The 17706-nt window shown below is 41.7% G+C and overlaps 2 protein-coding genes across 2 annotated transcripts; one reads left to right on the top strand and one right to left on the bottom strand.

Annotated features, from left to right (window-relative positions):
- Positions 1-8531: 8531 nt before the first annotated feature.
- Positions 8532-11931, bottom strand: fam163ba (family with sequence similarity 163 member B, genome duplicate a). Its single transcript, XM_061080910.1, has 2 exons — positions 11839-11931; positions 8532-8969 (listed from the first exon to the last, which is right to left on the bottom strand). Exons 1-2 carry the CDS (start codon positions 11929-11931, stop codon positions 8532-8534), a joined length of 531 nt encoding a protein of 176 aa, XP_060936893.1.
- A 2682-nt stretch (positions 11932-14613) lies between these two features.
- LOC133008738 (tripartite motif-containing protein 16-like) lies at positions 14614-16290 on the top strand. The gene has a single exon (XM_061079736.1). It carries the CDS (start codon positions 14614-14616, stop codon positions 16288-16290), a length of 1677 nt encoding a protein of 558 aa, XP_060935719.1.
- The last annotated feature ends 1416 nt before the right edge of the window (positions 16291-17706 follow it).

Raw genomic sequence — 17706 nt, 5'->3', positions numbered from 1 at the left:
ACACTGTCTTTCTTACGATCAACCTTGAAGTTTCAGTTCTACTAAATTCACCATCCAGCTCCTGTACTGTGCTGCCTGATAAGAACACCCACCCCTCTTGCTGCCCACCAGATGGTGTCAAAGCACTGCTGAAATGGACTCTCTCATTTCTCTGCTCATCTCATCTCCTCCTTTATTCCCACTCACATCAATTACATCCAGACGCTCTCCTTTTCACCCTCTGTCTGAAGCAACCCACACACTTCTTGACTGAGAAGAATATTGCATAATCAGAGAGTGATGCCGTGGCACATATTCATGCGCTGTAATCTAAACGGAGGCCACTGAGGACTGCTCACCAACCAAGCTGCCTCTCAGAACGAGCCAAAGCCACCAGTGCTCTAAATCTAAATCGGTGGAGGATTAGCAAAGTAAAAGGTCACGTTCAAACCAAAAACACGTACGTTTTCCCACTGCATACAGTCTTTCCTGTATGGTTCACTGGGAAAGTACAAATGGAAGAGGAATACAGCAAGATTTAGCTCTCAAACCAGAGAGAAAGAAAGAGAGAGAGAGAGAGAGATGGAGAGCAAGAGAGACAGGGTTTATGGAGACAAGAAGAGGGTGAGAAAAGACAGCGGAAGGCAGACGGAGTGTGTATCCAGAGGAGTTGATGTCGGGGGTGTGTGGAGGACATAAAATTGAGTCCATTCTTGCTTTATGTCCTCAGAAGTCATTGCTTATTTATCAGTTGTTATACGGAGACAGAGAGGGTGGGGAATGAAAAATTCAGACAGGAGGCATGGCCTTTCCTCCTTTTAGAAATCGAAAGATTACACACACCGGGCGGTAACAGCCCCTGCATGCAATTGTGTGTGTGTGTGTGAGATGTGGAAATATCTTTCCATATCTCTGACACAGCAGTAAGAGTGTACTCTGAGTGGGTGCCATATGATATTTGTAAATTAAAGACACCAAATCATGTTTAATTTTATCAAAGAATTCTGCAATAATTTTCACAAAACTTGGTGGAAGGGTGAGACATGAACCAATATAGAACTAATTTTTAAATCAGGCAGATTTAGGTAATTGATATCTCTGAGTGTGTCAAGTTTAATAGGACTGTTGGGTCTTGGCACAGATATATGCTCCAAAGTGCCAACTTTGAAATGATAACTGCATAGGGTACATTTGCAATTTTTATTTCTTAGTTACTAAGCCTGCATTGAGTCCTACATTCCCATTTGTATTTTGAATAACCAACATAAAGAAACACAAAACACAACCTTAGTTTGACTTTCTACTTTTCTTTGAGGAAAGGTCTTGAGATGCAGTTGTAATCTCTGTAATATGAGTCGACCTTGACTGATATCATTGCTTCCAAGATCAAGGATTAATGTGAAACTCAACTATTTGTTTGTTCCTTGGACTTGGGACATAGCTGAGACAATTTCAACAAGGCCTTTAAAACAAGTGTGAGGGAAATCTGGGCATCATGAGTGGAAGGAACAGGACAGGAGGCTGAAGCAGCAGGACAACAAGAGGAGATGAGGACACGGGTAGGGAAGCTTTGGTTTGTAATATTAGTTGGAAAGCCCCCTATCTGTCGTGTCCATAATTCATGGAGCCCCAGCCACTCATCTGTGCTGCATCTAAATTCCACTGCTAGGGAATTATGGGCAGGAACCATAAAACAGACACACACACACACACACACACACACACACACACACACACACACACACACACACACACACACACACACACACACACACACACACACACACACAACACACAACACACAACACACAAAACACTAGAGAGTAGGGGAGGCTGTAGAAGATGAAGGGATAGAGAGAGAGAGAGGCCATAAGAGATGCAGTGGACAGACAGCGAGAGAGTGAGTGCAGAGCTACAGAGTTAGGGCTCGACAATTCAGAGCATGTCATAAAACATCAATACACCTCTAAAGGCTGCACGACGAGTTCTGCTTGCACTGGAGACGATTATGCCTCTAAATAATTAATTTAGCCCTCAGTGGTCATTCATACAAATACAGTGCAAACACTTCATGCAAACAAATACAAGGTTGATCAAGCTTACACATCACCAAGAAAACAACGCGGTCAAATGTGGACAATGTCAGTCAGGACGAAAAGATGCTGTTACATACCTCCCACGTGTTCACCTTTAATTTTTATTTGATTATTTTTTATTTTGCAGTGTCATTGAGATTTTTGATCTCTTGAGAATAGGAGACATTCACAATCAGCAGACAAAAGCAACACAAGTCAAATCATGACCAGTGTTGGGGAGTAACGGAATACATGTAACGGCGTTACGTATTTAGAATACAAATTATGAGTAACTGTATTCCGTTACAGTTACAAATTAAATAGATGGTATTCAGAATACAGTTACATTGTTGAAATCAGTGGATTACATGACGGTACTTCTCGAGTTTATTCACTCTCTCGTAAATCCACCGGCGGCAAAGCCCCCAGGAAGCAGCTGGAGACCAGGGCTGCCGTAAGAGCGCACCTTCCCCCGGCGGCGTGAAGAAGAACCGAGGCTCTGAGAGAGTTCCGTCGCTACCAGAAATCTACGGAGCTGCTGATCCGCAAGCTGCCCTTCCAGCACCTGGTGAGAGAAGACCGACCTGCGCTTCCAGAGCTCCGCTGTCATGGCTCTGCAGGAGACCAGCGAGGCACGCCGGGTTCACACCGGACGCTGAAGCGCCGGGCAGCGCTAATAATATCACCCGTTGACCCAGTAGTATAAAAGCATATAGTCACTTGTTGCTCCAACATTAACTGCAACAGCGTCCCAATTTAATTTCATCCATCTACAAGAACTTCTCCGCTGTTCTCTCCGTTCAATGTCGGGTGTCGAGGGTAAATTACGTATTCTCCGCCGCCCCCCCTCTCTTTTTATCTTTATGACTGCTTGTGTGTCTGTAGTGGATGGGCAGAGGGGGGCATTTAATAATATGATCGGTAAAATTGGTAAAATTAAAACTCCAGGACAACAGAAGGGGAATACAAACTATGGGATGCATACTTTATCATTTATATCATATAAAATGTCATCAATATCGTTTAAAATCATTTTTCAGTGTGTTTCATGGAGCGATACGCTCGCGTCAAGCGCAAAAAAAAATAGACTCGACGCCGAAACGATCGTAGCACGGCGCGAGGCAGCCTTGGCGCAGGGGGGGGGGGGGTCCTTCAGCCTCCGGTGGGGCCGGCACAGAGGTGGGAGTGGATGGGAGCCGGACATCCAGCTGGCCCGCCGCATCGGCGGAGAGAGAGTTTAAACTGCTGCTGCTCCACTGACTATAACAACGCGGCAATCATACACTTAAAAAATGCAATACAAACCGGAAGTATTCCAAGTATTCAGAATACGTTACTCAGATTAGTTAATGTAATGGAATACGTTACAGATTACATTTTTGGGCATGTATTCTGTATTCTGTAACGGAATACGTTTTGAAAGTATCCTTCCCAACACTGATCATGACTAACATCAAGTCATATTTATAACAACCAAGTGGAATGTAAGACTGCAGTTGAAGGATTGCAGCTCAAGAATGAACTTGATACCTGAACCCAATTCTGACAACACTAGTGAAAGTGTAGGAGATATTTAAGCTGATGTAGTTACTGGATCCTGTTACTGTAGTAAGATTTAACTGAAAGAAGAGAAGTGCGATCGTTTGGAATGCTTCAACAGTAGAACTTTATAAATGAATAACACAGTTTCTCCTTGACTCTGAGAATAAATCAGATTATCCATCCGACGGGATGATACAGAGAACAAATTAGTACAAAATGTGTGTTGTTTTGTTAATTCACAGTGATACTCAGGGTTTAACTGGTGAAGTGTTGATGGGGCAGCATGGCAGATGGATTCACAGTTGGCAGGAGACAAAGATTCTTTAATCCTGCACAAAAATTTGATTTTTAATTTTCCAGTCAAATGTGGAATAGGAATTATGAAAGATAGTCTGCTGTCGAACCAAAGTCCAAAGTACTCTAAAGTATTTGTATGAATAAACAAGACTAATTTTTTTTTTCACTACAATCAAAACCCTGATACTGTACAACATTCCCAACAACATAGGCATTCATCTCAATGCCACTGATGCTTCCAGTCTCTATAGCCAAGCTACAGCATTCTGCACACGTCTGAAACCTGAAACAAAGATGATTTCTTTGTAGGAATTGTCCATAAATGTCATATTGTTCATTCAAGTGTGCAAGTCCACAAATGAAAAACCCTCCAAGCCTCTTCACAACAGCCAGACGGGGTTATAAAAAAGCCATTTACTGAACCCAGTGCAACTTACACTCCAGCATCGCCTGAAGTGCCTGTGATATTATTACTCGTAAATTACGGCGACTGTAACGAGAACAAGTAAATACATTTCCATCCAATTTGTCTTGTGGGTGGAATGCTAGTTTGACAGTAATTCCCTGGTACAGTACTCACAATTCATGTAGAAATAAGTGGGAGGTTGAATATATCTACATCAAAGGGAATCCATCATAATGTGATAGGGTTTTCATGTCTGAAGCGGCGCTGCTGTATTATTGCCATCGCAAAATGGCTATTCATGTCCCTGCCAGCGAGGCTTGGGTTTAATATCAGCTGCTGTGCGGCTCCATCTGCCTGCATCTATCTGCGGTATGTGCTATTTCATTAGCTCTGACTCATCCTTCTAATAACTACCTCTATTTCCTCCCTGGAATAGTTCTCACTTGTTTTTTTCTATAGCACGATTAGTCTCCTTGGCGCTATGACTCACTCAGTTTATTGTCAGAATAAAGCTTCCGTAGTCCTGTTGAGCGGGTGACATTTCATTGTGGCTGTCATTTCCTCGCCTCTGTCAGGGCGGTTTATCATCGCGCTTAAGTGTCCCATTCTCGGTGCTTTCGCGCTCTCGCATTCAAACATGTTTGCTGTCATGACTCTCACCTTGTTGCCCCAGGGCTGGCGGGATGAAAACACACTTTGTTGCATGTGTGGATAAAGGTTTCACTGTTTTTCTTACGCTGACGTCTGATCTTTTACAGTACGCCTGATGTTGGACTTTAAAACACGTTATTAGTTTCACTGGTATGCTTCTTAGATATATTCAGACCAATAAGCATTGAGCAACCAATATATTTAGCTACACTAATGATAATGTCCTCCTCCGAGTTGAGATGTTGATGTCGGCTTATTAGCTTAATCTAAATCAAATATCCAACATATGCACCAAACACAGCAGAATTATATTGTTTTCACGTCGAGACAGATTATCAGTGAAACTAAAGATAAATCTCATATCCAATCCTGTGTCTAGAAAAAAAGTAAATGGTAGATTTTCTACAAGGTTCTAAAGGAAATAGTCCAGGTTTGCTGTTTGTGTGTGTTGCTCCAAACACACAGCTTGAGATGAGTTTGAAACCTTGATTTCATCTGTTATTGTATAACTATTTATAATTAACGTTTGTTGCTTCATTATTTTCTGTTTCAATACATGTATGTTTTAATATCATTTTATGTTCGTTGCCTCCCTGTTCAGTGGTTGTTTTAAATGTCCTATATAAATAAACTTTGACTTGACTTTGCATATTATTCCACTTCTTTATATTTATGCATGCATTGAGCTGTTTACTAAATAAAATAATCCAGGATTATGCGCCACACTCCAAGGCTGAATCAATTATTCAACATTTTACAGTCGCCATATATATATGGTCCTGTCCAGGGGATAGATATTCTCATCATAGAAAATCTCTATCGATAAACCTTTTTATTATGAGGCTTAACTGTGGATTAACTTTATTTACTGAATTAATAACATTGCATGTGTGTCATTAAAAAACTATGTGAGGTTTATTTTCTCAGCTTTAGTGAAATCAACAACAATAACAACAAAACAGATGAGAAGGATTTTCACAACATTTTATTAGCAACAATGTGTCCGTTAGTTATACATAAGAAACAAGGAACATTTCTGCTGTACTGTACTGAGTCTGAAAAACCAGCTGGCTCATAAAAGAAAGCGAGTAATTCAAATACTTTAAGGTAAAAGCAACACTGCATTTAAATATACACTAGTAAACATAATGATAATGATAATAATAATAATATTTCTTCTAGTAATTCATTATGGCACTACAATTCCTGTGCAACTGTCACATAGTTTCAGTTTCAAAAATAAGAAAAGCATAGCATTGACAAACTATTGTGTGTGTGTGTGTGTGTGTGTGTGTGTGTGTGTGTATTGTGTTGTAGTGTATTTGCAGGAAAGCACATGTCACAAGAGGAAAAACTAAAAAAGTCAGTTACTGTTTCACTCTTTGGAAAATAATGAGCAGGATTTTTGATGAAATCAACAGAGAGAGCGAGAGAGAGAGAGAGAGAGAGAGAGAGAGAGAGAGAGAGAGAGAGAGAGAGAGAGGATTAACCATTCATTTGGGCAGCGCCATGGGGGAGGGGTTATCTAAGAAGGGACAATCAATCAGCTTCAAACTCCTCACACCGCCACCAGTAAATCATTTCATTCATTAAATGTATGTCTATAAAACTCAGCCGCTGCTCCTCCAGTCAGATTATCAGCAACCCAGTCCCCCAAAAAAAGAACAATCCCAAGAAGACAGAGGAGCAAAAGCAAATACTCCTCAGTCCAACGTGTTGAGAGAGCGACTTCAGTGTTTGTTATGGCCTGTTAAATATTTATACATGTGTCCTTAAAGGTGAATGAATCTTTAGCCCATGAACCCAGACAGCAACAAATCAGCGACAACACATGGATTTGCTGTCCACAAACTGATCCATCAGTGGAGAACGATAATGAATTTAGAAGTGTTGCAATAATAAAACCTGTTTGAGTGACACCCACAGCTTGGACCTGTGTTACAGTATTAGTCATGAAAATAAACATTTACAACCTTGTTGAAAACCGACTCAGAGTTTCTCCTTTCTGCTGTTTGGGACATTCTTTGCATGGAAATGGATTTTAGATGAATTTAGGGTAAAGTGGCACATGTTCCCCTATTTCAACCAAAGTGAACAATGGTGCCAGGGCTGGTTCGGACTAGGTTAAAAAACAGTTTCCTTTTGTACGGGCTCAAACAATTTGATCTCCGATTACCCAGCGATACTAGCGGCAACTTCAAGCAAAAACATTGACAATGGCGGTGTTTAGTCGTGGCTTTGCAAACGTACATTGGCATCTGAACATGACTGGTCCATAGTTAGAAATATCTAATCTTCTTTGTCGACAACACAGAACGCAAGCTCAGTTTGATCTTTCTTTAAATGGTGGTAGCGATGTGTTCGTTAGTCTTATTGGTCACAATTATCCCAACCCAGTCATTCTTCTTCATGTGTTGGAACTAAATACGAGAGCTGGTTCTCTGGCTGTCTAAACACAAAGAACTTGTTCCAGATTATGTAGCCTTGAATCGTCCCGGGAACCACCTTTTTGGAGGTTCTAGAAACCTTACCTAATGATTTTACGCTTTATGATAGATGTTTAAAATGTTATTGCAACCCAACGCTGGGTTCATAGCGGTGACAGATGGTGTTTAATGGTATGGGATAAATATAACAATCAATCAAGTCACACACACACACACGCATGCAGGCACGCTCACACATATGCATACAAATAGCCCAGCCCCCTTTGGCACCTATCATCCACCCTGCCTGTAAAAACAGAGGTCTTTCTCTAATTAAGTGTACGATATTGTTTACACACTCAGTGTTGTTAGCAGGCGCTCAGAGAAACCAGCCTCTCGTCAAACCGGAGACCTCAATGACAGGATGTGGAAAAACCAGCTGTTTTGTTTTTTTTAACATCGTATGTGAGCCCTTTATGTCTTAAAATATTATGGCCTTAAGTTGGATCCATCTAAAATGTCTGTGGGTAAAACACGACATCCCCTCCTGTTCTCTAGTCCTTCCACTGGTGGCGAGTTATACTTTATAATCTCAATAATCTGTGGATGGAGGAAAAGACAGATCATCCCAATAGAAAAAGGAAAACACCGGACTTCTCCTAATCATATTGTGTTTGTAGCAGCTATGGCAGAGAGTAAATCCCTGCCAATCATGTCATTTTGACACAGAGGGAATCTCTCTGTCTTTCAGGCCATGGGTAGAGAAGGCCGGGGGAAGTAGGGCGACGCAAATATACTCCAATCTCAAAACTAATTCCATTCTTTTTCAAAAAATAAAATGAAGAAATATTCAAAACAAGTTCATGTTATTGATAATTTTACATTTTTAATTCAACAAATACTTTTAATTCTATATTGGTCCAAGTGTAAGGTCCTGGACCGGAGCATAGTACCTTTAAAAATGCAATCCTGAGAGCCATCTGAGTCCTCCATTCTGCAAGAGGCGACCAGGAGAATGAGACCAGACTACATCACACAATAGAAGACTGGACTAAACTGGTCAAGATGACGAAAAAACAAAGTCTGACTCAAGCCCAGTCCATCCTAGGCCTTCAGGAGCCATTTAAACATAAACTTACGCCAAGTTCCAGGCAGCTACACATCAGTGCTGATGCTGCAGCTGCGTGCGAACATGTCCCTCATGGTAACAGACCGGGCGAGGTTTGGTTTGCGATAGTTTGAAATGTTCACAGGCACTGGCAGGTCCAGCTCCTGCTGCTGGACGCTGCGATAGCTGATCCGGTCGCCTCCGTTCCTCAACCCATCTGGTTGGTGGTGGATCTGTGGCTGAGGGGGCTGGAGGTAGAAAGGCATCTCATAGTGTGTACAGGATGGACAGAAGGTCTGTGAGCGAGTCAGTTTCCTTGCCAGCGGAGGGGTGGGGAACAGGGCGGGGCCATTGGGGATGGAGGAGGCGGCGGCCGTCGCCGCCACAATGTTATGATTGGAGTGGACCGGCGGTAGGCGGGACGTAACGGCAAAGTCGGGCTCCTCCTCCTCCGACTCCGACTCTTCCTTCTTACAGCAATAATACTGATGTTGAAAGATGGAGGAAAGGTGATGGGGAAAACAGAAGAAGGGATAGGGCCACCAAATGATGTAAAATGTAAAAGGAGACGAGGGAATAGGCGTAAACAGAGAAAAGACAGGACATTCGTTATTATAAGATCAAAGCAGCAACAGAGCAAAATAAATGCTTTGCCAAATTAGTTTGAAGTCGCGCTCTGGCCAACATTCAGCATAGAGTTGTTTAATCATTTGTAATTATCGAAACAGAGAAACAACAATTAACATTCAATGTAAAATAAATATATAAAAGTATGCACATTTATCAGCAATGTCACACAACGACAATTGTCTATGATTCACACCCTATGGACAGGGGAGAAAATTGACTGTTCGAGGAGGTGATGTCTCCGATCTTTTGTCCATTTCCTCATGAGTTGAGCAGCTACATGTTCATATGTGTGACTTTAGTAAAACATCAATAAGTGCTGCTCATTTTTCAGTACAGAGAACTAGTGTTTGCTATTTCTGGTCCACAGACTGTAGCTTTCAAATCTATTCCTGGCATCCTCCCAATTCATTGGAAGCCATACTATGTGAATCACGTTTTATTGCACTGTGAAATATAAGAATCTCATGAACTTCAATCAGCTCTAAGTGGAGAGGATCGTATATGGTGATTTAACCTACAGCAAAGATAGCTTCCAGTTGAGCTCACTAAAATGCACTTTTATATAAAGTGCTTTACAATTTGCTTCTGACTCACTTGCTCTCTACCCACTCACCATACATATCGAAATACCACTCATACACCTGGCATCATTGGGAGCAGTTTAAAGTTCAGTGTGTTGCTCAAGGACACTTAAGACAGGAGGAGCCAGGGATTGAATCAGCGGCTCTGTCATTAGTGGAGGAGCTGAGTCACTGTTTCTATCAGTTCTTAAAAAAAGATAAAATTTTTTAATTACGTGTCATCTTTACAGACAGATTTTTAAGGCCAATAAATTCATATAAGTGCACACACATAAGTGATAATGGTAGTAGCAACACCCTAATAGCAACTTTCTGCCCCATTAATTAAATTTGGGTGAATAAAATATACTCTGAAAGTATGTAATGTTTCCTATGAGAAAAGTTTATTTGGAGCAAGGCTTTTAAAAAATACTCCAAGGAGATTTTTTAAACTCCGAGTGCGAGCACGAAATCAGACTTCTTTGAAATTATTATTACGCTCCCTCAGGGAAAAGAGATGTATTTTTCATGTCCCTCGACTAACAGAGAAACTGATGCAATTCCTGGCAGCTGGCTGTCGAGAGCCGGAAAGCTGAAGAAATAAGTGTTTAATGACTCCCAGTTGTCCAAATGAGGAGCTCGGCTACTTGGTAACAAGATTAAACTGCTCTCACACGTATTTTCTGTACCGTGACATTCAGGATTAAAACTGATTTGTTTTCTGTTGACGGTGCACATGTAGTGAACAGGTGTGAAAGTGCCTTTTGTATTTAAAACGTGAGATGGTTAGTTTCTCTGTTGTTCAGTGATATCAGACAACTTAGTTCTGAGTGGTTGGAAGGCATTATCATTGTAGGGTTTGTTTTTAGCACATTATCACACTTAGAACTACAGCTACACATGCTGAGGCAGTTTTGGAGTCAATGTTGAACGTGCGATATGTCACCATTAAGGGTCTCTCATTCAAAACCATGACAATAGCAGCATGGGATAAAATGCGACCAAAAATGAAAAGTCTTGTTATTTTGCTAATAAGTGAGTGTTCGAGATGCTGGTAGGTGCATTTTATCGTTATTTTACACAGCAATGTTACAATTGTGAGTTTGGCATCAATGTTTTCATCAAACTCTTCTCTACAAAGCAAATTCCAGACAATTTCCAAAATGTAAAAAATGCCCAATTATGACATTTACTCAAATGTAATATGTGTAGTTTCAGTTGTGACTCATTCTGTTTGATTGTAAATGCTCAATTGCTGTCAAAGCAGCTGAAGGAATAAGTTCAGTGTAACAAGTGAAATAACAATAGTAAAATAGAAACAAACCAAGGTAATGGATTAGATATTCACATAGTGAAGTCATGCCCCCTCATGGTGTTATTATTGTGATATGCAGTTTATCAAGCATAAAACAGTTGTTCTTTTCCCCTAATTTCATGTGTTATTATTTTATTCTGACACAGAGGACCTGGTCCAGACTGGGTACTGAATACATACAAAATCTTTCCACTTTCCAATTTCTCAGGAGGAGATAAAACATAAGTCTTCAACACAAAGTAGTTTGAGACAAGGATCAAAGACAGGATTTGCTTAAAATTTAAGACGACTGGGTAAAGAGGCCTGAGTTCAGACTGGAGACACACTGAGGGAGAAGTGCTGATGAAAGCCAAGTGAAAACATTAAAACATTATCATTTTTCTGCCTACTGGTGTAAAATGAGTTGGAAGTTCTTTTTCTGAGGGTAGATATGTTTTTTATTCCTCACTGCGCTGTACCAATTTTGGACAGTTTCTTTTCTTCCAGCTGTAGAATAGATCATTTATGTCTTCATGTTCCAGTCAGGATTTTTCGCTATAGTTTGATGACCTGAAGGCTCAAGTCAAAAAGACGAGGATCAAGAACGGCTGATTTAGGTTAAGTTATACTTGATTTCTGCAAATGCTACTATATGAGCTACCTCAGCCTACCACTGAGGTCCAGACTGTAATATTGCAACCACTATTGGATGGATCACCATGAAATCTGGTTCAGAATTTCAAGTTGTCTTTAGGATGAATTGAAATTACTGTCAAGAGAGTGCAGCACTGAGGGGGATTAATTTTCTACTATTCGGTAAACTTAAAGACCCAATGGGTGGAAGATTGGCTGAATGCAGCGGTGCCTCACCTGCAGCCTGCAGTAGCACAGTACTGCGATGATAAGGAGTAATATAACCGTAGCAAGAATTCCACCAGTGATGACCACTGTCCCGGCTGTCATTCGAATGGCTCTCCATCAACACCCTGCAGAGAGCAAGAGGAGGGATGGATGGAGGAGAGGGTCAGAGAGGTTCAGAGTGAGTGGACAAGAAAGGAGAAGGGCAGGGAGCGAGTGAAAGGAGAAATGAAGGAGAAGAAAGCACAATTCATCAGTACAGTGGCTTTATTAAGTAGATTATAACTGGGTGTCATCTCCGTGGTGCTTATTGAATTATCCAGCAGTTAGGAGACATGTAATTGAATCATCCCGCAAATGCTGCGCTTAATATAGATGAGATCTCAGACAGGAAAACATAGAAAGTGTAAGAGAGGGAGGGAATCAACATTCAACAGCAAAGCGGCAATTAAGATGAGCTGCAGAAATGACAGGGGAGCAGGAGAGGTAAAATAGATGGTGGGCGTGAGGGGAGCTGAAGTGAGCAGGCAGGAAGTGGAGATGAACAGAGCATTATGGAGAGCAAGAGGAGTGATGAATGATATGAGGAGACAAAGTGAAGGAGACGCTGGCGGGAGACAGATGAGCAGAGGTGAAACGTAAACAGAGGGTACATGGACATGGAGTGGATGAGAGAAAGATAGAGATGGAATGATGACAAAGGAAACAAGGGTGATTGAGTGACAGCCTAAAAGACCAGAAAAGAGAGGAAAGAGATTTTCTTGATATATTGACTAAAAGGTCAGAATGATGCAGAGTTAAAAATACCAAATACTTGGATGATACAAGCAAACCTTCTACCTGATGCATCAACTGAACAAAGCCAATATGTCAATATCGATGCATCAATTAATCAAGTCGGTGAAAGTCTGAGGAGACTCCTGAAGGAGCTTTCACAGTCACAATGAAACAGCATTTTAAGAGCTTTGCTTCCTTAATCACATTCCTCTCCTAACGAAACAGGGATCATTTAAAATTCTAGACCGAGCTGATATCAGATGAAGGAGAGAAAAAAAACAATCATGATTGGATAAATGCTTTGATTCAACAATGAGCAGAAAGAAAGGGAAATCAGACACAGTATTAATATAAGGTTACAGTGCAAAGCAGACACAGAGAGATCATGAGCCGCATTGCATTAATCAGCTGGAAACATTCAACAGGGCAGATGAGGGTGAACTGTGACCTCTGACCTTTAATCAGAGGTCATGACAAAGACAAATGGAGATGATGACATTGAGATTCAAGCTCTGCTGAATTACAGTATCTATCTTGTCTCATGTGATTATACGCTCCTATTTAATTGCTTATATTCCAATAGTTACGGCCCAGCACCGAACAGTGGGAGGCCCTGTTGTATTTCGAAGGATATGTATTTCCCTCAGATATGCATTTCCCTAGACGTTCAAATTCTTACCAAACTTTGCAGGAAATTCAAAACCCTAAAAAGTAATTGTATTCTGGAGTAATTTGAAATGGGTGTGGCCAAATGGCTCAACCGCGCCATCTAAGGAAAATCCCCTCAGTTAGCTTTCACCGATCTTCACAAAAATCGTAGCACCTCTAGCCCAGGTGGCTAGAGGTGCAATGGGAAAAACCTGTCAGGAAGCCCGCCATTTTGGATCAACACCATATGGACACGTGTGTCATCACAACAAGATGGAGATATAAACTACCTTGAATTTCGAGTTTTCATCAGACGGTGTGATCGTGGCGTGGCGTAAAAGTTTGATTACATGCCATCAAAACACATGTTCTGTATCTCAGACATACATGGTGCAATTGAGTCCAAACTAGACATGTAAGACAAGAGTCCTGGCCTGATGACATCTACACAGAAATTATTAATTAAAATCACAGCGGTCAAAGTTCATCAATTCGCTGTTAAACACGAAATTGCTGTAACTTCAGTGTTCATGCTTCTGTCTCCCTCAAAATACATTTGTGTAACAACAACACCCCCCTGAAGATATTTATAAATGGTTTTAAGGAATGGGCGTGACAAAATAACTGACTAGCGCTTCCTTAAGTGAAGCCCCGGCACTAGGATTGGCCGACATGTTCAAAAATCGATAGGGACATTTGTCTCTTCATGACAAACAAATAAGTCTGATGAACTTGTCCTTGGGCTTTCATTAGAGCAACTTCAAATTCTGTGAATGTCATCTCAACAAGATGGAGATATAAACTACCTCGGTATATGAGTTCATCACACGGTGTGACGGTGGCGTGGGGTGACATTTTGATGATTCGCCAAAAAAAAGGGATTTATTATAACTCCTCTGTGCATTGTTCTTTCAGCCCCTAACCTCATTCCCACATTCACAGTCCCGCCCTGATCAGATCCATATCGATATTGACTCATCATTACAGCGCCAACTGCTGGCTACAGGAAGTGACATGTTTTCAAACTGATGAACTGCTCTTGGCTGTTTTACAACATAAAAGAACACTTCAAAGGATTCATTAAGCAAATCATTCTTTGTTGTCAGTTTGCTTAAATGTTACAGTGTCAGTGATGTTAAAATCCTTTGAAGTCTTAGATGTAAAGATGAACGATTTATACGATCTGAAGAGAGAAATTAATGTTTTTGTCCTGAACAGATCTATTAGTCCAGTATAGTGATAGCGTAAGCACCACCTACTCCCATATAGTTTTTAAACTAAATTTGATTAAGATAAAGGAGGAGAGATCTGTTACTGTTCGGAGGAAGTGAAACTATTCTACAGTCACTGGCAGCAGCTGAAATGGAGCAGCAAGAAAATCAACTGGACAGAGAAAGATTCTGCTGTTTGATCTGTCTGGATCTGCTGGAGGATCCGGTGACTACTGTCTGTGGACACAGCTACTGTAAGAGCTGTATTAACACCCACTGGGACAAAGAGGAGGAGAGAGGAAGCTACAGCTGCCCTCAATGTAGACAGAGCTTCACACCGAGGCCTGTCCTGGTGAAAAACACCACGTTAGCTGATTCACTGGAGGAGCTGAAGAAGACTGGACTCCAAGCTGCTCCTGCTGATCACTGCTATGCTGGACCTGATGATGTGGCCTGTGATGTCTGCACTGGGAGAAAACTGAAAGCTCTCAAGTCCTGTTTGGTTTGTTTGGCTTCTTATTGTGAAAAACACCTCCAGCCTCATCTTCAGTCACCTCCATTGAAGAAGCACAAGCTGGTGGAGCCCTCGGAAAAGCTCCAGGAGACCATCTGCTCTCGTCACGACGAGGTGATGAAGATGTTCTGCCGCACTGATCAGCAGTGTATCTGTTATCTCTGCTCTGTGGATGAACATAAAGGCCACGACACAGTATCAGCTGCAGCAGAAAGAAGTGAGAGGCATAGAGAGCTTGGGCCGAGGAGACAAACAATCCAGCAGAGCGTCCAGGACACAGAGAAAGATGTGAAGCTGCTTCAACAGGAGGAGAAGGCCATCAACGGCTCTGCTGATAAAGCAGTGAAGGACAGTGAGGAGATCTTCACTGAGCTGATCCGTCTGCTGGAGAAAAGAAGCTCTGTTGTGGAGCAGCAGATTAGATCCCAGCAGGAAACTGAACTGTGTCCAGTCAGAGAGCTTCAGGAGAGACTGGAGCAGGAGATCACTGAGCTGAAGAGGAAAGACCATGAACTGAAGCAGCTCTCAGACACAGAGGATCACAACCAGTTTCTACACAACAACCCCTCACTGTCACCACTCAGTGAATCTACACACTCATCCAGCATCAGGATCCGTCCTCTGAAGAACTTTGAGGACGTGACAGCAACTGTGTCACAGGTCAGAGGTCGACTACAGGACATTCTGAGTGAGACAGAGACAGAGATTTTACAGATTGTGTCTCAAGTGGATGTTTTACTGCGACAACCAGAGCCAGAGACCAGAGCTGACTTCTTAAGATATTCACAGGAAATCACACTGGATCCAAACACAGCACACAGACGTCTGTTATTATCTGAGGGAAACAGAAAAGTAACATGTATGAGTGAAGAACAGTCTTATTCTTATCACCCAGACAGATTCACTGGTTGGCTTCAGGTCCTGAGTAGAGAGAGTCTGACTGGATGTTGTTACTGGGAGGTTGAGGTGGGGCTGGTAGAAGGATTTGATCTAGCAGTCACTCACAAGAATATCAGCAGAGTAGGACACTTAGATGAAAGTCTGTTTGGATTGAATGATAAATCTTGGTCATTCATTTTTGATGGAAAGAGTTATCACTTGTATTACAACAGCATCGAGACTCCAGCGTCAGGTCCTGTGTCCTCCAGAGTAGGAGTGTACCTGGATCACAGTGCAGGTGTTCTGTCCTTCTACAGCGTCTCTGACACCATGACTCTCCTCCACAGAGTCCAGACCACATTCACTCAGCCTCTCTATGCTGGAGTTGGGGTTTATTATCCTGGACACACAGCTGAGGTCTGTAAACTCAAATAGACTTGAGTCATTCGTTTCTGCTCCGCACAGAGATCAGCTGTCAATCAAACACTGACCTTCCTTTATCACACATATTTAGTTCTCACTTTGTAAAGACAGAAACCTATAATTACACTGACATGTATGTGTTTGAAAGAACCCGAGCACCGAGCGGTGGGAGGCCCTATTGTATTTCGAAGGACTTGCATTTCCATTTTGGGATTTTTCCGGGTGGGAAATTGCTGTAACTTCGGTGTTCGAGATTCAACCTCCCTCAAACTACATGTGTGTAGCAACAGCCCCCCACGCAGACATTCAGCTGGTTTTAAGGAATGGGCGTGGCAAAATAACTGACTAGTGCCCCTTAAAGGGCATCCCCGGCACTACGATTGTCATCTACAAAAATCTGTAGGGACATGTGTCTTTTCATAACAAACAAATACGTTTCTTGGATAGATACGCTAGACCAAACAGGGAGCCCATCATTTTGACTTTTATGGCTATTTTGTCCATTTTCCACATTTGTATTTTGACGAACTTGTTGTACGGCTTTCATCAGATCAACTTCAACTTCTGGGAATGTCATCTCAACAAGATGGAGATATAAACTACCTTGGCATATTTGATTTCATCAAACGGTGTGACCATGGAGTGGCGTCAAAATTTGATTACACGCCCTCAAAACACAAGCTTCTGTATCTCAGACATATTTGGTCCAATCAAGTCCAAACTAGAAATGTAAGACAAGACTCGCGACCTGATGACATCTACAAAGAAATCATGACTTAAAATCACATCGCCACCTGCTGGCTACAGGAAGTGAAGCGTTTATCCTTGCCGCAAAGCGCAAAATGCATGCAACGCGGAGACGTGCGCTTGGTCATTGAACGCTCTCTCTTCACCGACCGCAACAGGCTTGAAATTGCCTGTGCTCGGGCCTGTTAGTGCTACAACTTAGCCCTAGTTTTATGTTATATTTCCATTTAAATGTAATTATTCAGAATAACATGATGTAGTTGTGGGTTAAGCATGTGTTCGTTTTGCATGAAAACAAAAACCCAAACCTTTGCCGTCTTAATGTAAAAGAGAAACAGTTTTCCTCAATTCAGGAAGGTGACATTTGTTGTGTGAACACTTGGCGAATCTTTGGCACACTATGACGACTATGGTTTAATGCTGCAGTACACCATAAGAACATTTGCAGCTGTGTGATTGACTTGAGGAGTGAACTGACCTCATTCTCGGTTTATTATATCAATGCCTCCCTTTAATTGCCTCTTTTCAGTCTCTGCAGCAGCTGGATTACCGTGAGCGCCCAGAGGCTTTAAATATTCATTCTGCTCTCGTAAGTAATGTACAATTTAATCACAAAACATTGTAATAGCATTCAAATCGTCAAAAGCCGGTCCTTAATTTGAGCTTGAAGGAGGGAAAGTG

This window comes from Limanda limanda, chromosome 1 (genome assembly GCF_963576545.1).
Source record: "Limanda limanda chromosome 1, fLimLim1.1, whole genome shotgun sequence".
Classification (NCBI taxonomy): domain Eukaryota; kingdom Metazoa; phylum Chordata; class Actinopteri; order Pleuronectiformes; family Pleuronectidae; genus Limanda; species Limanda limanda.
The sequence above is the reverse complement of the archived record's forward strand: the minus strand, read 5'-3'. Positions and strand labels throughout refer to the sequence as shown.

Coding starts and splice junctions, on each gene's coding strand:
- fam163ba (XM_061080910.1), bottom strand. CDS start 11,931: ATGACAGCCGGGACAGTGGTCATCACTGGTGGAATTCTTGCTACGGTT. Junction 8,970..11,838: donor TGTGCTACTGCAGGCTGCAG/GTGAGGCACCGC, acceptor TTTCAACATCAG/TATTATTGCTGTAAGAAGGA.
- LOC133008738 (XM_061079736.1), top strand. CDS start 14,614: ATGGAGCAGCAAGAAAATCAACTGGACAGAGAAAGATTCTGCTGTTTG.